Source organism: Corticium candelabrum, chromosome 3, assembly GCF_963422355.1.
Source record: "Corticium candelabrum chromosome 3, ooCorCand1.1, whole genome shotgun sequence".
Lineage (NCBI taxonomy): Eukaryota > Metazoa > Porifera > Homoscleromorpha > Homosclerophorida > Plakinidae > Corticium > Corticium candelabrum.
The window spans coordinates 1,947,919-1,974,843 of NC_085087.1; the positions used below are offsets into that span (position 1 = coordinate 1,947,919).

The 26,925-nt window shown below is 39.3% G+C and overlaps 6 protein-coding genes across 7 annotated transcripts; 1 reads left to right on the plus strand and 5 right to left on the minus strand.

The window, feature by feature from the left end:
• Positions 1-1,056: 1,056 nt before the first annotated feature.
• Positions 1,057-4,379, minus strand: LOC134177078 (uncharacterized). The gene is made up of 5 exons (XM_062643781.1): positions 4,328-4,379; positions 4,156-4,248; positions 3,966-4,088; positions 3,067-3,165; positions 1,057-1,363 (listed from the first exon to the last, which is right to left on the minus strand). The coding sequence occupies exons 1-5, from the start codon at positions 4,377-4,379 to the stop codon at positions 1,248-1,250; spliced, it is 483 nt and encodes a 160-aa protein (XP_062499765.1). The 3' UTR covers positions 1,057-1,247.
• A 303-nt stretch (positions 4,380-4,682) lies between these two features.
• LOC134177821 (uncharacterized) lies at positions 4,683-6,491 on the minus strand. Its single transcript, XM_062644602.1, has 2 exons — positions 6,354-6,491; positions 4,683-5,241 (listed from the first exon to the last, which is right to left on the minus strand). Exons 1-2 carry the CDS (start codon positions 6,412-6,414, stop codon positions 4,736-4,738), a joined length of 567 nt encoding a protein of 188 aa, XP_062500586.1. The 5' UTR covers positions 6,415-6,491; the 3' UTR covers positions 4,683-4,735.
• An 850-nt stretch (positions 6,492-7,341) lies between these two features.
• LOC134177438 (uncharacterized) lies at positions 7,342-9,068 on the minus strand. Of its 2 annotated transcripts, XM_062644217.1 has the most exons (5): positions 8,810-9,068; positions 8,456-8,758; positions 8,079-8,161; positions 7,964-8,015; positions 7,342-7,902 (listed from the first exon to the last, which is right to left on the minus strand). In XM_062644217.1, coding segments are annotated over exons 1-5 (648 nt in total). In that variant the 5' UTR covers positions 9,018-9,068; the 3' UTR covers positions 7,342-7,900. The 2 variants fall into 2 exon arrangements, with proteins under 2 accessions (XP_062500201.1, XP_062500200.1); XM_062644216.1 differs by having other exon boundaries at positions 7,342-8,015.
• A 4-nt stretch (positions 9,069-9,072) lies between these two features.
• On the minus strand, positions 9,073-9,644 carry LOC134177080 (uncharacterized). Its single transcript, XM_062643783.1, has 3 exons — positions 9,527-9,644; positions 9,140-9,425; positions 9,073-9,082 (listed from the first exon to the last, which is right to left on the minus strand). The coding sequence occupies exons 1-3, from the start codon at positions 9,642-9,644 to the stop codon at positions 9,073-9,075; spliced, it is 414 nt and encodes a 137-aa protein (XP_062499767.1).
• A 2,099-nt stretch (positions 9,645-11,743) lies between these two features.
• LOC134176715 (actin-3-like) lies at positions 11,744-13,543 on the plus strand. Its single transcript, XM_062643372.1, has 3 exons — positions 11,744-11,980; positions 12,494-12,979; positions 13,042-13,543. Exons 1-3 carry the CDS (start codon positions 11,744-11,746, stop codon positions 13,429-13,431), a joined length of 1,113 nt encoding a protein of 370 aa, XP_062499356.1. The 3' UTR covers positions 13,432-13,543.
• Positions 13,544-16,329: 2,786 nt separating this feature from the next.
• On the minus strand, positions 16,330-26,924 carry LOC134176844 (uncharacterized). The gene is made up of 11 exons (XM_062643516.1): positions 26,833-26,924; positions 26,323-26,767; positions 22,228-22,629; positions 22,019-22,159; positions 21,803-21,934; positions 21,615-21,746; positions 21,423-21,551; positions 21,225-21,356; positions 19,880-20,011; positions 19,667-19,801; positions 16,330-16,750 (listed from the first exon to the last, which is right to left on the minus strand). Exons 2-11 carry the CDS (start codon positions 26,741-26,743, stop codon positions 16,581-16,583), a joined length of 1,926 nt encoding a protein of 641 aa, XP_062499500.1. The 5' UTR covers positions 26,744-26,767; positions 26,833-26,924; the 3' UTR covers positions 16,330-16,580.
• Position 26,925: the final 1 nt, after the last annotated feature.

Consider the following 26,925-nt stretch of genomic DNA (forward strand, 5'->3'; position numbering starts at 1 on the left):
GATGGAATTAAACAGATGTTGTTTTGACAAACTGATATGCATAGCAGGAGATGGCATGTCCGGAGATGGCATGTCCGGAATGTCAAACATCCGGATAGGATGCTTCTCAGCAAGCTTGTGACCTGTATCTGGAGTAGCTGGAGCTAATCCTCAGCTTGTAAGAACACGAGCAGCTCTTGAAAGTTCACCACATTGGACCAGACATAGGGCAGCTCTCTTGACGTGATCTCTGGAGTTAGCTTTAGCATTCCCTTTCTTCATGTCTTCTCTACCACTAGACAGTAAGTCCTCCCATTGGAAGTTACGGAACTGCTTATACATGGATTGCATGACAGATAGTTTTGCTTTTCCACCCCTTGTAAGCGGTCGTAATACCATACGCGGTATCAGCAGCAGCAATTTTCAGCCTGTTTCATCTGTCGGGTCATTTCTGATCTTACTGAAGGCTACTGAACAGCAATCCAGGAAGTTAGCTTTCATAGCAGGTTTGATCTTCTGCACTGTTCTCGCTGGAATCATTTTCCTGTCTGTCTGTCTGTATGTATGTATGTTTGTCTGTGTGTCTGTCTCTCTGTCCGTCTGTCTGTATGAGTTTGACATTCAAAGTTAAGTCCATTAGTTAAAGACTTTGTTGTTTGCAAGGACTGATTTGTATTCTAAAATCCTAGTTTATGTGCAAGTTGAAGTAGAATCTGTATGAGAATAAATTATCTGTCTGTCTGTCTGTCTGTCTGTCTGTCTGTCTGTCTGTCTGTCTGTCAGTCCGTCCGTCCGTCCCGTCTGTCCGTCGGTCTGTCTGTTTGTCTATCTCTGTTCGTGAGTTCATATACATGCATGCAAGCGTTTGCATCTAGACTTTTTAAGTCGGTCCTTTTCAGTGTTCATGCAAGTGGAAATCGCACTGTCAGGAAAATCAACCTGCATGGAGAGCCTGGCATTTTAAATTTTAATCTAGACTAGAACGTATATACAGTACGTATACCATTCTGTCTAGCGTATATACCGTCACACACAGTTGAAGCAATAAATATTTCAAAATCGTATTTATTATTTATAGCCAGCTATTTCGACTGTATATCTATAGCTAAAAGCGTATGCTTGATGCAGGCTAACTATAAAGTTTACGTACATATGGTAATTTTACCCCGTTCTACTAGCAAGAATCAAAACACAAACCCCAGCATTTGTTACCAAAAATAGAGAATGTCAGGTATGGCTCTACAGAACTAATTATGCGCATGCAGTTGCTACAAAGCTGTTTCGGTTGCGTCCCGATTAGCAAAAGCGCCGGATATGCTTGAGAGCATCTCATCCCTCGTGTCTTGAGCCATGTCACAGCACTCATCCATTCGACGGTTCACAACTAAGTAACAGTCATTGCAATGTATTAGCTAAGCAACAAGCAAAATAAATTTGCGGTATACAGAGAACAACGCCCTCTTTAAGACAACGTTCGTCTCTCTCTCTCTCTCTCTCTCTCACTCACTCACTCACTCACTTTATTCAATTTCACTGGTAAACACACTTTATCTGACAGTCACTCGCAAGAAAACTTGTATATCTAACTAAATAGACAAATAACTTGAACATCACTATCACTAATACAAACTAAACACTACAACACACCTACACAAACTCACAGCTAACTACGTAAAGTCACCACCAAAGTATCTTGCTGACATCGTAAAAGCAGCATCAGGATTTCCGATACACTTTCCAACGATGGCAGACACCTTGTTTTGGATGATTGATGAGTTGGCCCTTTGAAGATTGATCGCTATTCTCCTTCTCCCTCACTCACTCACTCACTCACTCACTCACTCACTCACTCACTCACTCACTTTTATTTCAATTCAGAAAGGTAATCACTCACTCACACACTCATTTGTATAGTTGACATATACTTGAACGCATACGTAGACTTTAGTAAAACAACTAAAATTATAAGACTATCGTAAAATGCGAATTTTACAACTAGATGTCCAGCTAACTTTACAACATTAATAGAAAACGAGCAAGACACTATATAACTCAACATTAGAAACTAGCAGACACACATACATTAATCAAGCAATTACAGTCTACCCAAACACCTAGCCTAAACTACATCTGTCCGGTTTTACTGGGATTAATTTTCTCTGCTATGCATGATGTTGCAATTTTGTCTTTGCAAGCCTAGAAACTCAAAGGTCGCCTCTACTAGGATGACGACAATAATACGTACGATCAGTGATTCGTGTCCGTACATTTCACTAGCATTGGTACCTTCAGCATTATTCACTATTGATGAAACAGGTGGGGAACAGACTTACCGCTATTACGAGAACGCAAGAGAAGACAGCTTCTCATTCAAGATACTGCAATAGAGATAGTTGACTTTTTACGGTTGCTCCCTATATTACTGGACAGTTTCGAGCAGTTTCCCAGGCCTACGCCACTGCTGTTGCTTAAGCTATAGGTGTGTTGCAATCTCAAATAGTGCATGCTTCACGTGGCAGGACGTGCGCTACGAGAGATTTCAAGTAGTACACACCGTTACCAAACAGGAGAACATAATGAGAGATCTTTTCTCCATATATGCTCCTGACCAATTGTTTGCAATACAACGCCCAATTTTCCGAGGCAACTGCCTCGTTTGCCTCGTGCCTAGTTACGCCCTTGTATCTATACTCTAGCTGAGAGGCATCTAGGCATACAGTAGATCATAGATTACGATTGCACGCTACCACAATCATCTGTTATTTAACGTAACTAATACTGCTAGCCTAGCGTCAAAAAGAAAGCGCCAACATTCGATTGAAGCCAAGAATTTATCTAAAATTAACTAGTAACTTCGAGTAGGTAAGAAATTTAGAATTAGTGATAGTAGTGCACCGTTCCAGATTCTTCTCGGACCGTTGTCAAAGGCAAATGTAAAGTAAGAAAGCAGGTTGAGGATTGATTATTACCCAATTGAAATTGCTGATAAAATGTTGAATACAGGTTATATTTGCCTTCCACGTTTTACTATATATAGCAGTTACTATATAGTGGTCATGATAGAGCTGCTGCATTGTAAATACTTACCTTTAATTATTTGCTGGGTGCACGGGCAGCATCTAATGACTTCATCTTTACTTTGGTCTTTTGAAGTCTCTGGTACTTCTCTTACTGACTTGGAAGTTTCTAAGATAATACGCAGTAAAGCACAGCAATGTATACACACATACCATACATGAAAGTCACGCAGCGACTGCAATAAGATATAATGATTTGCTAAGTGCAATAGCTTTACACGTCATACAACTTCAATAATGAGAGTGTAGACATGTCCTTTAATATTCTATATTTTATGCCTCTAAGACAAAGAGGCAAACGTAGAAATAGAAACCACAAGAGCAACGCAAACTATACTAGAAGACGACTGATACAATTAGAGCAAATAGGCAAGAAAATGAAATGAAAAAGACAGACAGGAGAGCAGCGGAGAAAAAGAAGAGAGAAAAGAAAAACAAGAAAAGAAGAAAACAAGTTTTCTAAATCAAAATTTAGATAAATTATTATAAAATTTAGAAACTTTAATATGCAAATATGAAAAGACCAAGTAAAGTAGATACTCGATGTAATTTAGTTATTTCTTTCTAATCCAGTCTGCTGAGATCGTAATGTAAGATATAGATCTAGAGCTTCAAATAGTACGTATAGTTGTCCTTCTGTTGGACTAGACTATTGCGTTTCGTCATAAATAATTGGTAACTACAAAAATCACCATTTCTTCAATGGTGCATAGAGCTCGCGATCGTTTGTTCAAATGTCAGTAATGTTAGACTTCAACAATATTCAACAATACTGCCACGTATTGCTTACAAATTGTATGCTACCTTCACTGTTAACATAATAATAGATCAGTGTATATATACGTAGGAACAACTGTAGGTTTAAGTTAAGTTACGTCTCTCTGCACTGCTGCTTACAAGAATACGTACCATCATAGCTAGAAGGTTGATCCCCTTTTCCTGAGCCTGGTGTGTTATCATTGTCTGTTTCATACGCTGGACCCCCTGTCGTAGTTAGCATATTTCCAAAACTCATTTCCGGATCAGACCGAACTATGCAATTAATAACATTTCACTACACTTACTAGACTGTTCTAAAGTTGTTTTACTGTAAACATACCAGAACCTCCCCATGCTGAAGGAATGGCTTCTTGATTATTCAGTTGGTCTTTGCTATACGTGCACGAACTTTCGACTTGAACACTTTCACTTCCTTCGATCCAATCAACAAAACATGCAAACATAAATATAAACAAAGTGTATTTACTAAAACCAACCCAGATCACTTTTACTTTCATTTTCCTTTGAAGTAGATCTCGGACCGCAATAAGACGAGATTGCCATCCTCCCAATAATTACAAGAACTCCAATAAGCAACAGTACGCCTACAACAACTCCTGCAATGACGACATGGCTCATTACGTCAGTCTTATGATTGCCTTGTCCATTGTTTGTCGCTAATGTATAACTGCTTGTCTGTTGCTTTTGTTGGGGTGAAATCATTGTGGTTGTTGTAGAAGCAGGTTCAGAAGTTATGTAATATTCCCCTGATAGATTGGGATCAAAGACTATTTGGGTGGAGACTAAACGCGTGCCTTGACCTGCAGGTAAGCGCATACATGTTACATTTGCCTTTCCTCTGCCAGTCACATTATAAAAGTAATATCGTATTTCCCAGTATTCATGATTTCTTTCGGCGTCTATTGAATCATCTGGTTGTAGCATCTCTCCATTGTTAATAGTAAGCACAAAAAAAGTGTCATCTCGGTATACCGCTGATTGTCAGTAGTAACAGTACAGTTTACATCAATTGTCCAATTAGACCTACCGTTGGAACGGTGAGAAATAGACATATCAATATCAGCCTTAACTCTGACATCATCTTTAGGTCGAATTAGAAGATTTAAGCAAGAAAACTTCTTGTCAAGGTGACAGCAAAGATTTCCTGAATCAGACCGATCAGCAACCATGTCAATTTGCCCTCTAACGAGAGATTGGTGTTTCAACACTTGCTGTGACAAATTCACTTTTCCAGTATCCTTTTCTGGGAACGTTTTCCCATTTATGGTCCAGGAGACATCAGGAGTCATAACTGACGAATCGTATGGACATGTGCATTCTACAGCAAACGGCGTGTTTTCATCAACTTCTAATACAATCTCTTTATGATCGTCACCAATTGCATGATGGCTCCCAAAGAAACAACCTAAATAGTGACAAATAGTTAAAGAGATAGACACACGAATGCAATAATTGTTCACAACTGCTAAGCTTACATCTATATCTAGGTCCTAAATGCATACCAGCAGTAACCATCTCAACTCTGAAAGTGGAAAATGTGTTTGTCTAGCTCTAAACAGGCATGGTTCTAGCGCAATCACAATCAGTTTTTTCTGTTCACCCGGAGAATACACGCTGGCGTTTTATTACTACAATAACGCTTTGACAAATTTGAATACGCAATGTCAACCACCTGGCCTTGATTGAAATTAAGCTACAGCTACGTCTCTCTAGATTCGATCCTAGCATCTCAAATTTTATATGGTATATAGTGAAACTGTTAAATTCCAGGCAACATTCCAGTAATAAGTGGCTTGCAAAGATTCTGAGAACTGTCTTTTCAGTCAATTTAGTTACTGCATGCATGTCCATGCATTCAGCTAATTAATTAATTACTGTCTGCAGCTAGAAGACCATCATAAATACAGCCCACGTCCTTAAAATCATCCAGTGACACAAGTTTCACCCGCTGTGCACCGTACTGGCAATGAAAAGCAATCATTGTATTGTCATGCACTCTGACCTAAAACATCTATGCACACACTTGCATCATTTCGTCTGATATCACACCTACAGGAAAATCTTTAGCACCCTCAGGCTGTTCTCCCGCTCTACGTATCTATGATCGTACTACGTGTTTAAAAACCTCCTTACCCATGCAGTTTTTGGTCTTGTTACAATTCTATGATGTGATGCAATCACACCAACATATTTCGTCATCCGTAAAAACAGTCCTCAAGTACGAGTATTAGCTAGGCTGCATGGGTAAAACAACAATACACAAACGCCAGATTATACATATCAAATATAGAGGGACGGTACGTGGTAGGGCGCTGATCTGAGACCACGCACGCTCTGTTTAACTAGTAAGCTACAGGTCGATCTGCTATAGCCGCGATTACCGTTATACCGTTGGAGGAGCCTCCACAGAAAGAGGGTGCCTTCCAATTCTTTAAAAAAAACTGGAAAAAGGCTCGAAGAGCCCAATGAAGCAACCGTAGAGATGACGCAATTACGTTAGTCCAGGAGTACACTTACCGTCTATTAGTCGTGGTAGCAGAGACGCTGTTGTTAGAGCTAAATAGAAAACGTGAGCCATGAATTCACTTTGAGAGCATATTCTAGCTTGAGATTTCGCCGATCATGTGAAGAAGCTAACTAGCTAGAGGGGAATCCCCTGTTTGGCAATACGTAGTATCGTGTAACGACTCCCCTCCCATGTGACGCGTTGCTATTCAAACAACGGAGAGTCGTAGCCTCAAAGAAATCAATATAAATTGTCAAAACACGTGTGTTGTCGAGCATGAACATTGCCGAGCGTAGCGAGGCTTCTAATTCGGGTTCCCCAACAGAAAGTGGCGTGGTCCTGTAGGCTATACTGTACTAGTAAATCGAGCTCTCGTTTGAATTGATTGTTTTGAAAAGTGGTAAACATCAAAGCTCTGACATTCCAAATCACGTCATATTGCAAGGTGCATCTGCAAATTCATCGTCTTTAGCTAATTAGCAGCCTTCTAGTCCACCAAACAATGGACATTAATTAAGCAGTTTATCAACTCGGAGATAACTCTCTGGTCGTGTTGCATCTTTTGAAGTGACTAGAATACTAGAGTTTGTTGAAGGGGTAGGGAGGAAGCGACTACAGACTGTGACGTCACCAACTTTATGACGTCACTCACTCGTCGCGTGACTCGACATTCGGGCAAGTATAATTGTGAACCAATTATAAGAAATCTATGTTTGGGCAAAGAATCTAGTAATAAGACGATTTTACGTTTTAGTCGCTACAGCACTGTCATCTCTTGAACGTGAATTTGGTTACATGAGATTTGACACTGCTAAAAACATAATTAATTAAGAATAAAAACCGCAGACGTAATGCTCATTCACTGTCTCTCCACAAGCTGCCATCCAATAAAAATACAGAAAACCATGCACCGCAGTTTAGAGGAGCAGTCAGGAGATAAGTCATAATAAATGTGCACATACGTACAAATTTTTTACTTTCAATTATGTCCATATTTTGGAGTGAATTGTATGTAGAGTTACTTTAAACATATTGTTTATACTCAAGCAAATTCTACAGAATAGAATGTTGCTATACTTGCAACTTTAACATGAATTTCACCCATACAATATTGTTTAAATGCACAATAATCCAATGTCCACTGATTCAGTTCCTACTGCTAACCAAGCAATAGTATGTTTCTTCTCACAATTCTTGGTAAACTTTGGAGATTTGGTGGTTGTTTGACAGCCAATGAGTGCTTTAAATTTTCGAAAACCACTTCTTCTACTCTCCTTCGACTCTTTCCGACAATAAACAAACAAAAAACACACTCTCCCTTTCATTGAGGTGTTGCAAGACCATCTTGAATTTGATATAGGATTTGAAGATATGGGTCTTTGAATCTCTAATGTTTTGGTCTGATTAATTCTGTTCTTGCAATACCATATTGGATTTGAACTTCTAGGCATTCGAATCTCTACCCTGTTAGTCTGATTTAAACTCTAGCTTTGCAATAGCTCTAATAGGGCATTGGGAGAGACATCACAGTCGACAGATGGTGTGAGTGTTGTGTACATTCTAAAATACGAACAATTTGATTCAAATGTGACAACATGGAGAAGGGAGCCTTGCCAAGTACACCCTATTCCTGCGTGAACAACTGCGGAGATCGTTGCAAAATATTTTGCTGCCTGCAAGAATACAAATATTAGATAACATGTATTATGTCATTACTTAATGTGGGTGTGAAGCACCTCTGGAGCAACTTGCTTGAACAAACAGTTTTGTATATTTGCTTGTAGAGTCACACAAAAGTTTCGTGACTCACGGTATTTGTCTAGAAATAATATCAATAAAAGTATATTTGCCACTCATGGTACATATATTCAACAAACAAACAAACACACACACACACACACAGACACACACACACACACACACACACACACACACACACAAAAGTACGCACGCACACACTCACCCCGCTCGCAACCAAACCAACACCCACGCATACACACAAACAGGCAGGCAGACAGGCAGACAGACAAGCAGACAGACAGACAGGCAGGCGCGCGCACACACACACACACACACACACACACACACACACACACACACACACACACACAACCTAATATTTCGTTGCTTATGTTGACGGTGCAGTTGCTGCTGATATTTCTACTGTTGATACCAGAGCGCACAGTTTGATGTGTAAGCAGAATATATTCCTGACCGCTAGCTTCCACGGGATGATCCACTGTTTTAGTGACAACAATAAACGAATTGTTTCTATTTTCCTTGATATACCACTGACGAACGGGAATGATGTTAGATTTAGTAGGAAGTGGTGAGCCTTCTAAAACTATCTCAACTGACATATTCAGTTTAGGACCAGTCACGACGCTTTGACGCAAAGAAGTGCAGCGAACTGGTTCTGAAAATAGAAACATTATCGTATGTAATAAATTATTTTGTTTATTAATACCGTAAACGGTGATGTGGAACGCTTTTGTGGCAGACCTCATTGTGGGATTGTTGATTGCTCGACAGTAGTATAATCCCGTGTCATTAAGCTGAGAAGAATTGATAACAAATCTAGGTCCAGTTGACACATTTTTGTATCTACTACCGTCTTGTGCGAACCAACTAACAAGAGCTTTTGGAAGCACATAATCACGAACGAAACACGTCATCTCAACCCTATGACCCTTCTCTACGATTTGAGCGTTTGCTGTTGGATCGACAAATTCAGGCACAACTGCAAAAATAACACAACGTGTAAAATATTGTTAGAGTGGTTAGCTACAGTATTTACTTGCCTCCGACGTTGATACTAGCGTTAGTCCCCTCATGAAGATCACAGCATGTATATCGACCAACGTAGTCCTCATGAAATGTTGGAATGTTAATGTAGTTTTTGCAAAACGCTCTGATTTTGGAGTTTTCGCACTTGGACCAATCGCTGTAATGTTTCCTAAGATTCCCGTTGTATTTCCAAGTCGTGTCTCCTTTGTAGGGTACAAAGCAATATATTGATATCGGATTAAATCGACTTTTGTCTTCTATGTAGATGTCTGTTGATGGAAATATGCGGACTGCACCTACAAACCGGAAAAGAAAAACAGAGACGTACAATAATCCTCGTTTACAGTAGAATAAACGTCTGTCATAACGACAAACAAGTAATTGGCTCAATCTGTACCCGTTAGCAGCATCTTTGTAAAGACAATGGTTGCAATTAGCCAACCGCAGGGGAGAGACCTTGGCCAATCTTGTGTTGCCCATCGGTCTCTAGACTGGATCCTACTACAGGCTGACATCGAGACCTAGTGACCACTGAAGTGTATACAAGCTATTGTAGCATCAGCTGATGAAATGATTCAACGGAGTACAGTAGTACCGATGAGTAGCTGGGAAACACCTACGTAGGGAGTTGAATTGATATGCACGAAGCGTTGGTGTGGCACGAGGCAATGTTACTCTTTCCTATGAAACCATCCATTTTTCAAACCGACGAGCATCCTAAAACAATAATCATTATTGAGAAATCTAAGTTTGCTATTAATTAAACAACAGTCATCTATTTCCATACGCTACCTAGCACATGCACGCAGCAAGAAGTTGTCACGTGAGCTGTACAAGTCTATCAGCGTCTTGCCAAATGTTTAGAGATTATCGCGGACAGTGGAGACAACGTTTTACAAATAGAACTGCCTTCGTTCTATTGACGAACCGTACGTTACCAGTAGTCAGTAGTGTATTTCCTAATCGAGAAATCACAAAGAACTGAGTTGTGACCTTGTTCCCTACACTACTAAACAACTTGTTTGTATAATAGCACTCATGCCAAATAATATTGCAGTCGTTTCAAAGCACAGACCACCAATTTGTGATATAAAAATTTCTGTCTAGGAACTAAACGTATTTTTCAATGTAGATAACACAAAAATTTTAATTAATTAAGCAATAACGTCAAACCTTCAAATTTTAGAACAATAATTCGTTAAAAGCTTTATTACAATTACAACCACCTATGAAAAGCAAAATATGTATAGTCAACTTAAATTTTCTTACCATTTATTATTACACCCTAGGAATGTATGTGCAGTACCAACCTATTAAGTCCATGAGGTTAACCTTTATTTCACTTTTTCTAAATTAAGGATCTCTGATTATTGAGTTAACCTAATAAGTTAAGATCTATTATTACCAAATGAGAATTAATGAAAAGCCGTTTTGTTACCGTGTGAGGCACTTATTAGTAGTATACATCAACAGAATGGCTTTGGTGCGTTGATTCTATGTAATACGGAAACAGTACGTGCAGCTGACTAAAGAGTGGCACAAACGTGTTTCTGCAAACTGCTGTAGTCCAACTCTTGAATCTGCATCAAACAAGCATTACTCGCCACAGTTGGAACCATAAATATTGTTGATGCAAAACGCTGCTCAAAACCTCAAAGACTTCTCCACAATCCTTTAATCTGTAGACAGGATATGACGTTAGACCACAAATTATAGGATAAACTTCACAGACTTCGATGTATAATGGCGGATGTCGAAACGTTTCTATATGTAACCTTTTCGCTTTTAGACTAGGAGTAGTCGGCTGCTTGGTAGCTCTTTAGCTAATACACACGCTTGGACAACAAAGTGGCTGTCTATAGTGAGTTCTGTAGATAGTAGATCGATAATAAGTCTGTGCCTCTTAATGTATTTAAATATAAATTGAATTAGTTATATTAATTAATAAGTTCCTTTAGCACAAAGAGCGGGAGCCCCATTTACAAAATTCTTGATCCGCGGTCATGATGATTTGGTGTTTAGGTAGGTAGGGTACCACATTAACTGTAATATGCTACCCACTAGGGTGCCAAGAATTAGACACCGGAGCTATCTCCAGTGTCTCAGCAATTGAAACTTCAAATGATGACAAAGGTATGAAGACAAAGCGAAAATACTTTCAGAGTAAAGTTAAACGAAATTTGATGGGAGGTTGGTTTTTAGCAACGCCGCAAATTTTTGTATATACAGCGGTGTCAGTCAACAGCTGACCTCCCTAGAATGAAAATGAAAGTAGCAAATGAAGAAAAGGTCCAGAAAGATAAGTATGACACCTGGAGCAGCAAACGGATGAATAACATATATTTAAACAGTAAAATTTATCCAACCGTGACGGTATCATTTCACCAGAGTACCATACCACCGTGACGAAAAGGTGTTTTGGTACAGTACCCTAGATACACTAAAACCGTGATACCGCCACTGATGTAATAAAACAATCGCTAACACAGGTGGTCACATAATTGTTCAAAGTGCTACATATCTCATAGAGGGTGACAAGCCCAAACTTATTAGTGTGCACATACGTATCTCTACTCCATATTTGGCTGCAGTAACGTTGCTTGTAAACGACACCATGAGCGAGACGGTTGTCATCGATAACGGATCCGGAACGTGCAAGGCCGGATTTGCTGGACAAAGCGGTCCGCGCGCGATCGTGCCCACTGTCGTCGGACGGCGCTCCCTGTGCCCGAGGGAGTGGATCGAACCGAGACATCTCATACTTGGAGAAAACGTAAAACGATGTCCAAATCTGCAACTCACCTACCCGATCGAGCGCGGACTTGTGACGAACTGGAATGACATGGAGAAGGCAAGCGTTTGTTTGGTTGTCAAGTTGATAATACGGTGTTAGGCCACTATTTGTTGATTCACAGCGCCGGCAAATGAAATTTTGATTTCCGTATAAATTCGTCTATTATTGGTATTGCGCGTGCGCAACTGAAAGATGACGTTACCTGAAAGTATACGCACTGATATCGATGCATGGTCATCACCATGCAGTTATGCAGTTTGTTCGACCACAAAGTTCAACCTTGTAAAGGAAGATGAACCCATATGACGTAATTCTAACTGTTGCGGGTTTGTAAATTTACTTGCGGTCAGAAAGGTTGAAAACCGTCACTGGGTGACGTGAACACAATGTCCCAAACTTGATTCTGAGCTAGTGTTTAGAAGGTGCATGGAAGCAATGGCATTAATTTATGGTGATGCCCACCCGCCTGCGTCGTCTTGAGCCAAAGTTCTATAGTGAGAAACTATAAATCAAATGAACAAATTATGCATGGCCTAATTATCAAAATACAACAACTGTTTGTCTCTCTAGATCTGGTTTCATACGTTTTACAGTCAATTGCTCGTTCCTCCTGAAAACCACCCCATCTTTCTCACCGATTCGCCATCAAATCCTAAACAAAATCGCGAAAAGATGGCCGAAATCATGTTCGAGGCATTTACCACTCCCGCACTGTCGATCGCCAACCAGGCGGCACTCTGTCTTTACGCCTCGAATCGCACGACAGGCGTCGTCCTTGACTCCGGCCACGGTGTGACCCACGCCTCTCCGGTTATCGACGGACTGACGTTGCCGCACGCCACCATGCGGCTAGACTTGGGTGGGAGCGATTTGACGGAATATCTCGCTAAGAGTTTAAGGCAAGAAGGATGGGAATTAGCTAGCCCGACGGCAACGGACGTCGCCCGTCACATTAAAGAGAACATGACGTACGTAACTATTGATTTCAAGAAGGAAATGGAAGTGGCGTCTACGACTCTTTCGGTAGAAATGAGCTATGAGCTACCCAACAAACAGGTACAGTCGATACAAATCTCGTTTGTAATTTAGGCATTAGGATCTCACTCGTTACTATATAGGTGGTGACCATCAGCGAGGACCGTTTCCTCTGTCCGGAGTCGTTGTTTCAACCACCTGTGATTGAGCTTGCGTCGCGTGGAATTCAGGATGCGATCTACGACTCCATTAACGCTTGCGAAGAGAACAGATGGCGTGAACTTTACCGAAACATCGTGCTGTCTGGTGGTAATACCATGTTCCCGGGGATTGAAGACAGACTGCAGAAGCAGATTGCGTCGTTGCAGCCAAGTGTGCACCAGATCAATATTATTGCTCCGTCCGAGCGCAAGTACAGTGCTTGGATTGGTGGATCGATATTGGCTTCGCTTTCTTCGTTTCAGAAGATGTGGATCATCAAAGAGGAGTATGATGAATTTGGACCCTGTGCTGTTCATAGAAAGTGCTTTTAATTTTAGCTTACTGTATGTGTCGTGTCTGTCCGGTGGATAAATTGCGAGATTGAACAGAGCTCAAGTGTAGACAATCTAACACAACATCTAATTTTGTGGAGTATATATAGCAACGGCATGCTTTTTGAAAGTTTACTCTAACGTTTTGTATATAACGTACACTTGTAAAACGTCCACAGCTAAATGAACAGCTTAGATGAGCTGCTATTGTTAAGCTGCTCCGCATATTAACATCAGCTTAGTAACAGTGGGAGCCCAAGAGAACCACATGGCCATCAAACGTTTTAACTGCATCACTTCATTACGTACCCTGCAAAAATTTAATGTTTGGGCCCCAAAGTCAAACCACTCCTACGTCTATGGTTATACCTTTAAACTTAATTAAAATAAGCATTGTTACATTCATATGCAAAGGCAAAGTTAAGTAAACACCTGTACTTACTGATATCCCTATATAGTATATATAATATGTTTCTATATTTACATATAATAGATTTATTTAGATATACATACACGTGTACCACGGTAGTGGGTACACTCAAAACTAAAACTACACACCAGGAAGTACATAGTCATGTATATTCTTTCTTTCGCACCTGTATATAACGGGCAGAGTTCCTAACAGGTTTACAAAGAGACAAGCTAAGAAAAAAAGATTTAAAAAAGGACAATACAATTCTAACTTTTTACTAGCTTATTGTAAAACAAACAAGAATCTTTCTTTAATCAGATTGTCTTAATTCTTCAAGTGCCTTTCACACTTTTAAGAATTGACCTTTTTGCATTCATTGCTACATCAAAACCGTTTTGTTCTGGGAGTGGACAACTCTATGAACAAACAATATCTGAATTATTCTTAATAAAACCAAAGCCTCTTTAATTATTAGCCACCATATCTAATACAGATTTGCTGTTTAGGCTCAACAGACAGCATCCATAACTCAAAACAGGAAGTTGTCTCTCAAGAATAGGGTTCCATACCTCAAATGTTCTGCACACAGGTCTCAATTTTCCAATAACTGCATTTGCTGCTGCATATAACTTCTTTACACAAGATTCAACCAAAGATTTACTCTTGCCATCAAATTTAGACAGGATGCCCAGATGTTTCAAGTTTTCAGTTGTGGCTAAAACTTGACCACACAATCTCAGTTCTGCACGCATACTCCTTCCATGTGTTGTTTATATAAAGGAGTTAATGAATGCTTAGTAAGATTCGTCCTATCTACTTCTCCACATACTCTCTTTGCTGTATCAAGGTGACAATGTCATTGACTCTATTCTAAATTTCTATGTACAGAATGCATGGTCACTGAATATAAAACTTCTTGCCGTTTAGGCCAAACCAACTAAATTACTTGATGATTGGATATTTCGACATAAAAACCGAACCGACCGACAAAAATAACAAATAAACAATCAGTGGTGGCGGAGCTTGGTAGCTGAGAGAGCGGCTGCCCCCTCCAACATTGAATACAACCTTGAACCACTACTCTTGTAAACAAACAGTAGGGCAGTCAAACAACAAAAATTAACTTAGTACACGTGTACTTGGGGTTCTGTCATGCTCCGCCCCCAATTTGCAACTCCCTCTTCTTCCCTCGATCTCAGATGCTAATGACAACGTGATGTGTCACTTTTGAACATGCACAGTTCTCGTTTCCTTGTCTGCAAGGTTAGGATGAAAAACTAAATCAAACAGGGCTTGGATATCGAGTAGAACTCGAAACTGGACATGATGCTGTTTAATATCATCTGGCCAGTCAAACATGGGATGTGATATGCGCAGTAAGTTTGTATCAAACTATTTTTACAGCAAATGTCATTGCACACACCCCTATCAAAATTCTCTGTAATTTTGTTCAAGCTCAAACCGGACCAGTAAATCCAATCATCAGAACATTAATTCATTTGGTCATAAATAGTATCTCAATCTTTTTAAATAAAATTTAGACTGATTTTTCTGAAGGTCTAGCTATTAGGCCAATATGCTCATCTCAGATTCTTGGCAGGTTAAAGAAACGAGTGCAACGACAGCTAGCACAATTAGCCTTTCTCTGCATTCACTTGAGGACTATTAAAAAGGGTTTCATTTCAGTAATTGCCTTATTAACGTACTTAGTACTACTTACCTTTGAGGTATGCTGTACCATTACTTATTGTTTCATGATTTGAAATCTTGCTTGCGTCTAGCTCTGCAACCACCATTTGCAAATGTGTACCTGTAATCAGATATTGTCTAGCAATGTAGAATGTAGTCATATCAATTGACAGCAAATGAAAATCTATTGAAGTAAGATGTTCACAAAATTACCCATACAACTGATGGACGTTTAATAAGTTGAACAACGTGTATATCCCAAAAGATAAAGAATTTCAATAGATAGATCCACTGTTTTCAGTGTCCATATCTAAATGAAGGCTGAGCCATAGCACAGCATTGACACGCGAAGTAGAACTTACTTGCCTCTCCTACAGCACACCATTTAGTCTGTGAAAGCAATTATTAGTTTTGTTTTCACAAATTACACTAACTCGCTACTCAATCAATCTTGTATAATTGTAAGAGAATTCTGCAATAAATTATTTTAGTAGCATTGAAACAGTTAATTGTAATCAAAATTAAATATCAATTTAATGTGTACACACATTAATCAAATCAGTAACTAAAGTCTACAAAGTTTTTGATTTGATGTTTAATTAATTAATTAAATTTTCAAGCACTCCATAAAATTCTGTCATTGACCGTAAACGTTATCATTTGGAAATGAAAGAGTAGAGCTTCTCTGAAACTATGTAGAGTAGATAATGATAATGTAAAGACAGACGAATGTCCAATCAACTTGCTCGTATCCACGTTTATCAATAAATACAAATTCAGTGAATATGAGACTTGCACATTACAGCAAACTCCTGCTGTCAATTAATATTTGCTATTACTTTGTATTGTAAATCTAAAGCAGCAAAAACTACTTTATCATATTATAACTCTACCAAATTTACCAAACTATATATAGTATAGTATGCAGTCTGAAACAAAAATTTGCCAACACTAACAACATAACAGCTATAGTTAAGCTGCAATACGCCAGAAAATATTCATCTATATAATTCATCAGAATTATGACTTGAGAAGAACATCAGTAACTCTAATCAGCTGAAGACAAAGCTGCTTTCAAACTGAACTGATTGTAAGGTGGAAACCAATGCAGAAGAGTCTTGGCAGCAAGGTATGCTTCTGAAGACTCGTTGTGTACTGCCATTATAAATATGCACCAATTTACAATGTACTGTTCCATCAGGTTTTTCTTTGCTTCACCTGAAACATTCAAACACCGTTACTGAGTAGGCACAATAAAATTTGGCAAACTAGTATTCAATGAATGATACAAATTCACAAACTATGCCTAGCTCAATAAAATAATATGCAAAATCAGATAAATAGACAAATCTGATTGCCTCTCTGGGTTTTAGAACCACAGAAAATATTCTATTGCCTATTTCAATATTGTTGTAACAACTTAGTATTTCCAAAACTCAATTCATGATTTGCCAAGCTATTTGACTACAGTGTACAATTAGGTAGTCACAGTGCCATAGTGATAGACACTTCGTCCACATGTCATCTATACTCTTATTCTTCCACTTTTACTTTGCAAGTCAACTGACGTGAAACCGAAACATTCACTCACATGTTCATAAATGCCAAAATAGAATTGATTCTCAAACGGTGTAACTATACTGTAGTTTCATTGACTGTTTCAAAATACCTAAACAAGAATTACTTCCTTGCCATGTCTTAGAACTTTACTGCTTTTAACTAGTCTTTATTGATTTGCTTGAGAAATAACAATTTTGCAACTAGAATTCTAAAATTAACTAAACTATTTAATTAAACCAGATACTGTCCTTGCAAAATAGACTATGCATAATTACGTCAAACTATTTATCCCATTTCACTTCAAAATGGAATTGCAAGAGATGAATAGTACATCCAACAAAGTAACCTAAGCAAGGACAATACACTGCAACAGTATGTCTTTAGCTGTATTTGTCAAACAAATATCCACAAAATAGACACATAGACAAGCTCCTCCATCTAAAGACAGCTCGCCTGTCTTCACAAAGACTCTGTACACCATAACCACAAATAAAAACTAGTTGCATAAATGACAGCAAAATAGTTTAGACATCTAAGTTTTATGTCTTTGATGTAAAATGGCAGGTCAAAGTTGCTTCTGGTTCTTCGAGTTCTTGCAAAAGCTAGGTGAGCAATAGTTTACATGTCACAAAGGGGAGACGTGTGTATGTCGTATAGTCAACGGACTATAAAATGGCCACATCTGCAGATCTAATTAAAGCACCACTACCACGGTAGAGGTAACAACAGCGAGCTAGTCTTCTGAAGAGCCCTCCGGAAATCTTTCAAGTGATGGTACAGCCTGTCATCACATGAATCGCAGAATGAGGAAGCTCTGCTGTGAGGCATTTGACCATATATGTTTGAGCCCAGCTACAGTGGCCCTGAAGCTGAGGTATCGCCTGCTGCCTTGGAAACTGACGAGATAGAGGACAGGCCACCCAAAGCCTGTCACAATGGTAAGTAGAAATAGAAATAGCAATGTAACTGATACACATCCGAGTAAATACACAACTGTCACATGTGCACAGGTGTAGCTGCAGTCATTACGAGATGATCAGAACTCATGTGGAGTTTGTGTGTTGTCTTTGAGGCTGTCTCAAAAATCAACGAGCACAACCCTACTCTGGCTTGTATAACAAACAATCTCAGTTTGCTGCAGTGTGTCTTGGTGTCTGGTCACTACAACCAGCCTCAACTTTGCTCATCTACAACCCAAGCCAAAGCTCTTTGAATACACCTGGCTGTATTTCGAAGCATTCAGGCTCAAAATGGCTACTATAGACTCCTGTCAACTCAGTACGACCACTCCAGCCGTCTCTCATCGTCCCTAGTTGCGATTTCCACTCTTTTCTTAGTTGGCATCTTTTTATAATTAAACACGCTTGTGCCTGATTTGCACGAGCTGGTGCAGCCTTCAGCCATGCAATACTAACCCATCCTTCTTCACAGATTTCTTTGCTTACAATACACGCTAGTGTAAAGTCTCCCCTATGTGATGCGTACACTACGCCACGCTTGAAAAAGCTGAAGCAACTTTGACCAGCTATTTCACAGCAAAGATTTAACTTAAAAATCTAAACGTATTTTCCTGTCATGTATGCAATTAGAACTATCGATTTTCAACATAAAAGAATTCTTGATTTCTGCAAGTTGCAGTTACCCTTTAATACAAAGCTCAATAGAAACAAATGTGACTGAAAACCATTGCAAACATATGATTTTTGTTTGAGGGTCATCCATATTGTCGACTTTTACTCAAGTATACAAAGTGTACTTTTTTCTCCATACCCCTCCCCTCACCTAAGTGTACATAACAAATTTTGGCCATGTTAACCTATTTCTAATGTATCAAGGTATTACAATAATTAAACAATTAGAAGCCCTTTCGAAGATTGAGATGCACATTTCATCACTCTGGCCAGCGGCTTCCATTGTCATTGAACTTTCTGTGCAGCTTCCAAGCTCACAAGAAAAATATGGGCTGGTCAAAGACACAAGTGCTCACAAACTGCTGGTACCTGTTTGCCAGCAATTTATGAACAGCAAAAGGTTTCTCAGGCAGGTCTGTCAGCACCACAGAGTACCTACCGTTCCACGCCATACTTGCTCCAAACAGCTAGTGCACGCTATATGCGTCATACATGGCAACGAATAGTTAGTAGCCTAGATGCATATACAACATGCTTATGCGTAAATGCAATTCCTGACTTCAGTATCACTTCTATCTACTTCTGGACCAAAACAGATCATCGAAATTTTCTACTCCACCTCAAAAGTGTATGTTTAAGTAAATGTCGACAACTATAGATTACCCCTTGCATAAAAATTGCTCCTTGCTTGTCTTACTGATACATACTGTATATATATATATATATATATATATATATATATATATATATATATATATATATATATATATATATATATATAAGGAACTATTACAATAACATGTAATTTGACACTAAGTAACTTGATTCATAGCACAGTAATATTATGCTGTGCACAGCTAGAGTTTACCCAACATTATAGAGCAATCATAACATAGAACATACAACAATCATGTCAATCATACAAGAAGAAGCTCATGCATACCTTGTCCTTTGTCCATTAGAACTTGGAGAACAAAACATGCCCACAAATGTAAAGCTGCATTTGTTTTGTATGCTCTGCAAGCATCCAGTATAATATCAACAATGCCACAATCCAATACAAATTTCCAAGCATTTCCTACCACACAATATTACAGAGTATTAACGACTAACAGTTTCTGAGTTTGAAAGATATTATTACTGCAAGATGTCTCACCAATTAGTACAAAGTTTGCAAGTGCCTTCAATCCGTATAACAAAACACCACAATTAGTCACATGGTTTCTCATGGCAGCAATTACAAAGTCTGCAATCCCATCCTTGTATGCTCTCTCTGTTACGACATTATCTACATGCAACAAATACCATAAAATAAATATGGCACCAGTACATCAGAATTTAAATTCATACAAAATTTTACTGCCTATACAACTTGTATTTCCATAAATAGAATTCCACGGTCAAATTTAAATGTCAGTGAATCTATACTCACATCTATTACACTAGTTCACAATACATCGTGGCGACAAACAATCATCTAGCATGTACTTGTTTTAGTAATCCTGTTGTCAATTTCTTTAGAACAACCACCTGATTTGTGGATGACACTACCCAGATATAAACTCATCAAAATTTGTAACTGATGACCATCAGCAGAAATGACAGCTCTTTCATGTCCCACATTTAGAACTATATCTATGGTCTACTCCCCGTAAGTGTGAACTCAGAAGTGAGTAATAAAGTAGAGGTCACACCAGGTGTGTTCGTTAGAGCACTAAGAACTGCTCCAGTTGGACCCTGTTACACCAACTAGCTTATGAATGGTTCCAGTTGCTGATACGTTGTCTTACAGGATAATTGGATAATAACAATTGCTCCACCCATTAGTCTTTGATATGCAAAAAGTATTATCCTTCTGTTTCGTTTGTAGGAAGGGCTTAGATAATTTGATAAACAGAAATGCAAGACCTAGCGGTTTCTAATGATACTGAGACCATTGCGAAAGTCCAAAAAACAGACATTGATGATTCTCAAAGTTTACACTCATGGGGAACACATAGTAGTCAATGTTGAAACTCATACCCCACTTGACACATGACTTGTAGAGCATTGAAAGTTGTTTCACACACTAAACTAAAAATTAAACATTAGGAGCTGCCAGATACCGGCAGGAGAACCCTGAGCCTGCGCTAGCAATCTCCTGGAGCCGGGCCAGGTACTCACAGAAGCACCGGCTTATGAAGCCAACTGTAGTGTAAGCACCCTAAATCTCATCTGGACCCCAGTGGCTAATGTCATGTCACAGCCAATGGCCGCTTAGCCCCCAGTCAAAGACGAGATACTCATTTAAACTCCAGAGTTGAGAGAGGCAATTGTGAGTCAGTTTCTTGCCCAACGAAATTATGCCATATCTCGTCATCACTACAACTTGAACTTGCAACCCAGCGAGGTCCCGAATGTATACACTCTACTGGATGACTCTCTAACACACAAACACACACACACACACACACACACACACACACACACACACACACACACACACACTATTTCTGTTGTACCTTGAAATGTAGCACTGCCAATAGCAGCACAGCCATACATTTGCAGCTTGGCACGAGACAAATGCATTTGCATTGCTAGAGAAATAGAAAGAAGACCTTCTTCATCATTCAAAACATTCTTGGCTTGCATATCTGCCATAAGAAAAAAGAAGACAGTGGGAAAGGAACACAAAGCAGAAACTGACATGCACTACTGACTTTGAGCTAAAACACATGAAATTACTCCGCAAGCCATCATGAGAGTTACAGGATCAGAAAAGTCTTGCAGCATCTTAAGAGCACAATGAATAACACCTGCATTAACCATTGTATCCCGACTGTCAAAATCTAGAAGTCAAACTCTGTACTACAAACTCATACTTCCTCAAATAGAGAGATTGCATATCTCACCTTCACATGCTATGCATGACCACAACATGCAGGCTGCTCTGCATAAACCTCCATGTGTTTCATGCCGTGAAACTAAATTCACTGTACTTTCAATCCCACCACTACTGACAATCTCAGAAACAGCCTCAGGAACTAACAAACATAGACTCAATCACACGACAGAGTTGAAAATCTAAGATTTTGTTTACCACCAGGGCACAATCTGGCGAGTGCTCTAAGCCCCTGTTCCACAAGCACATCAGCATCACCATGACGATGAAGAGCATCACTGATTACAGATATTGCACCATCACTATATGCAGCTTTTCTGTTTACCAATCCTTCACAATCACAACATAATTATATGAATACAACAGTAATTACCCAACCAATTACAACTGAAATCACATGATTGTTCAACTTACTCTGCCTGACAAGCTGAGTTAGACTCTGACATGCAGCAAACAATGTGTCACTATTGCCTACGTCATTCCGAATAGTCTCCAAGATGAAACGAATAGGCAAGTGTTTTGACCAATGTTCTCCTATGCTGTCTGTAGGAGACACTACACAAAATAAATACTATTGCTGGTAAACACAAACTAAGACAATTTCAATCTATTAAATATCATACTTGGAGGTGGTGTACTTGAAGAAATCACTTCACCTGATAATGGAGCTAGGTACAAAGGCTCAGGTTGCATAATTGTGTTCTCATTCTCACATCTGTCAAGGAGCATAGGGTCACTAGCTGTTCGCTTTAGGGTGTGTTCAGAAAGAGGTGGATGATTTTCTTTAGCATTCACAAACTCTACGTAATTGCTCTCTGAATCAACAGAACTCTCAATGGCTGCCACTGCTACACTGTTTGGCTGAATTATTTCTGTTTGGCTCCTTTGCTCATAAAACATATCAACAGGTGTACTTATTTGTCTGTTTTTCTTGCTCAGTTTCGTTTTTGGAGTGTCAACTGATGTGCTGTCTCGCTTTCGTAAAGGAACTGGAGCCCTTTGAACACGAGAAGAAACTCCATTTCCTAACAACCAATAAAAGATTACAAAACGTAACATACTGCTTAAACATCATAACTAATACATTATGTACAACAATACACATAACAAAAGCTTTCTCTATTCAAACTCCAAGGGTTCAATTGTAAACCATTTTAAGCTTGTCTGAAAGTTCTTATAATGAAAATGACCCCGATAAATAGAAGATCCACCCTGTCTAGTAGCACAAGCAGAGGTGGTACAATTAAGTTCATGAAAAGCCACGTACTGCACTGACTATTAATTAAGACTACGAGAATGCAAGCTGGTAGTAGAGTAATTGACAAGTGACCCTATTGGCCATTCTCTGGCGTGTAATCAAGAATATAGAACAAGTGAATGGTAGACATTTTTTTCAAGCTACAACTCTGTTCCCATTCCACTATTACACAAGTAGATGTCTTTTCCCATTCCACTATTGTGAAGCCCTCAGAAACTGCATTTCAATGGATACAATGACCTATTCTTTTATGTACTGCAACCCTACATCTTTTTCAGTTTTTCAAACTGTTTTATACTCTATGATTAGGAGTAATAACACCTTGAAACATTGAGCTATCTGAGGGGGTAATAACTGTAAACAGTGGCGGATCCAGACAGAGCGCACGCCCTCCCCCATTTGGCAGTCTTTTTTCTTTTGCTATAGCCTGTGTCTTTACTTTTAAGTTTTTATATATATGATTCATTAAAAGACATTAATTGGTAGTGCCGCGCACAGCGTGTACGTACTATCTATGCATTCACTTGTGTTTCCTGACTACAGCACTGCACTGAAAAAACACAAAACTCTCCCATCATGCAGATCACTTCTTCAGTGTTTGATTCATACTCAGATCTGGATCATACCTTCTCTCAAGACCTACTAATAGTGCATTGTGTTAGGTACATCATTAATATTAACTTGTGACATCATAGATATTCTGTCATTTCTGTGCCCCTCCTTGGCTAAATCCTGGATCTGCCACTGGTAAACGTAGCTGTTAATGTTATTGATAATAGTCTACACAAGTCAAAAAGCTTTGGAAAACATTCTCCTACAGAGAAACGCCCCAATTCTGTGACTTTACACCATCAGTGCATCATGTATTCCATGCCGGTGGTGGTTTCTACTTCATTATGCAATCATGATATCGGCACATTCTCAGTGTACTATGTCTTAATCTAGTTACAAAATTCCTTAGTGGTTCCCGAGGTTGAAGTTAGCTGGGGCGGACTTTAGTGGTGTGCCAAGAAGATAAAACAAATCCCAAACAAACAGTTACACTGGCCATTGTCCACATGATGCGCTTATTTGTGCTATGTGTCATTATTGCTCCCAAATTTAGTTTATAACAAACAACTTTTATAAAGTGTGCAGAAACAACCTCATGAATTGTTGTATCAAAGAATAGTCGGTCTTGCACTGAGTGGTTGCAGCCCCAAACTTGATTGAATTGCTATGTAATCAAGATAGAAGATTGGGCTGAACTACAGGCAAAGCTGGATATGCATAGGAGAGCGTAGTCACAGCTAAGAAAAGAGGAAAACGTCCGGGAGCAATTTTGTAATCTCATTGTTGAAGCTCAGTTCGGGTCATGTGCAGTAATCTTTCTTCGCATCAGGTCGAAGGTACCAAGTAGATTACGTTTTACAAGAAACCAGGTTTGAACATATGATTGCTACATATTAGTGTGAAAAGAGAGCGCATAGGATGGTTATGTGATATTACTTACCAACAATCAGGAAGTCGTCGTCTGTAGTATGGCTTCAAGAGCACTTGGTCTCTTCAGCCTTGCATGCACATCCATGCCCATTTCATAACCCACGAGCACCTTTCTCCTCTTGCCACACTTGCACAAGGTCTACAAAGTACATACTTCACAATGACCCTATAGCTAAGGGCCCCTGAATGTCAACAATGTAGTTTGCTCTAGTTCTGAATCATCAGAACAGTTAGGCAACATCTCTCGAGTAACTCTTAGAATTTTAGCCGCGTTTCTGCAAAGACGGTAGCAAAGCTTTGTCATGATTCAATAAAATGTTCCTGCAATCACTACGCAAGTGCTTGGTCTTGCACAGAGACCTCCTTCCGTACTTGCTACAACTTGATCAGCAAGTAAAATATCCTGGCACAGGCTGGCTACACATAATTAATTAAGAATCCACACAAAGAGAATGTGCAAGTCAGCTATAATCAACCTGGTAATGTATTCATCGTTACCAGAACTTGCTGAAATGATTATTCATATCCAAAGAAGTCATAAAAGCTGGATACTTTTACTGTTCATACACTGGTCATTCCTCTGATATATAAAAACGTCAGATTCATCATGTGCTACATGTCCAGTTGCTGAATCTCATAGAGAAAAGGCTGAGAATAAATTAAAGTACAAACTAGATGCTGAAATGTGTGCATATAAGAACACCTGTTGATAGGTACAAAAAGTCTTTGCAGATACAAGAAGATAATCTAGCTGTTGGCTAACGATATGACTTTCATGTTCACTTGCAAAGCCATTTCAAAGACAATAATTGAATTGAATTCGCTGTTAGTTTAGTTTCTTATAGGTCTGATTATAGACTATTCCAATACCGTATTCGCCCGTAATAATGCCCATGCCCCTTAATAACGTCCATGTGCAACAGGTCAAAACTTTCAGCCCAAAAAACGCCCATGCCCAACTATACGCCCTTGCCCAAGTATAAGCCCAGAATACGCATGCGCAGACAAAACAAAATGGGGTCCGCAGAACATTCATCTCCGTCTGTGTGCGTTTGATGAGCTAGTGTCAATGTTGAGTGAAAGTGCTTGCTGCTAGACTCATGTCTTCCTTGCAATTACTGACCCTGATGCTCTTGATGAGCTTCAGGCCGACCACGTGTATATAGTGTTTAGTTTCTGCGTGTATGTTGATGCTGTATGGATACCAGTACCTTTGATCTTACAAATGGATATTGCAAGCAGTTGTGGTATTTCTGTCTTCAAGTATTTAGATGATGACTGGCCAAACGACAGCATTTTGTGACCATGTATACGCCTAGGATAAAATAATGCCCATGCCCTAGTATACGCCCAGAAAAAATGGTTTTCTTTTCTATACGCCCAGGGCGTTATTAGGGGGGATACGGTATGTCTATCAATGTAACATTGTTATGCTAAGTGTGCCTAGATCTATTGCCAATACATAATAGTTCTTTCCTCTAATCTGCATTCTTCTATCACAGAACTGCATTCCATTGCTAACCTGTATTTCACCTCAATGTTGCCACGACTGGACACTAATTAGGTAATGGTTGTAACTTTCCTGATGTTTACCAACCTTTCAAACTTCCAAAATGGGCATAGCATATGATACACAAACGACAATATTGGCTAGAACACTGGCTACGATTGTTTACATATGAGTAAATTTACAAATATTTAACTCTATAAGCAGTTTAATTAACAGTTAACGTTTTTCTTATCTAAAAATTACATTTCTGTTGTTCTCTCGTTGAATTTCAAACCTTACCTACTTAACTTACTTAAAAGCCGTGAGTTAAATATTACATAACCACAACTTCCCAAAAAACTAATAAGCGTAATAATGTCATGCGTACAGCATGACAAGCTGACTGCTTACTTTACACCCATGATACATAAACATTCAGCAGAGGAAGTACTACAAATTCCAGGTCTACTAGCTAAGCACTTATCATACCTCTTGTAGTTTCGTTCAGACCTTTACTTCTACGTTCACCTGCTCTGGTCAAAATTAACGGAGACTCATTACCAACTCCACGCAAGCCATTCGCCACTTGCTCCCTTCTTTCGCGTCTAGCAGGTCTGGCACTATTCTGAGCAGCTCTAATAAGTCTCCGCCTCTGAAGTGGCGTCAGGCCGCTGCCATCAAGACTGTCCGACGACAAGCTAGCCAAATCCTGGACGTCTAGAACACACTGTAAGTTGTCTGCAAAAGAACTCAGTTTGCTCGCGACTCCCATCATTTTCTCGTGATTTAGCAGTTCTTCAAGCTCTGGACTGAGACCTGACAGCGAGCTTCGTCTCGGTGCAGCCAAGTAGGCTGTGTTACGAGAGTACTTCAACTCCTGGCTATGCTTTCTTGATTGCTTGTTTCCCATCGGAGAGCAAGATGACTTCAGGCGCTACAAGAGACCGACATAAACCCAAATTGTACGCGCAGTCATTATGTTAGACGCGTGATTCACACCTTCTACGATTGTACCAGCCTAGAAAGTAACAAGTTCCGAACGAGAGGGGTCATTTGAACTCGAGTACGCAACCTCTAAAACGCGTACGTAAA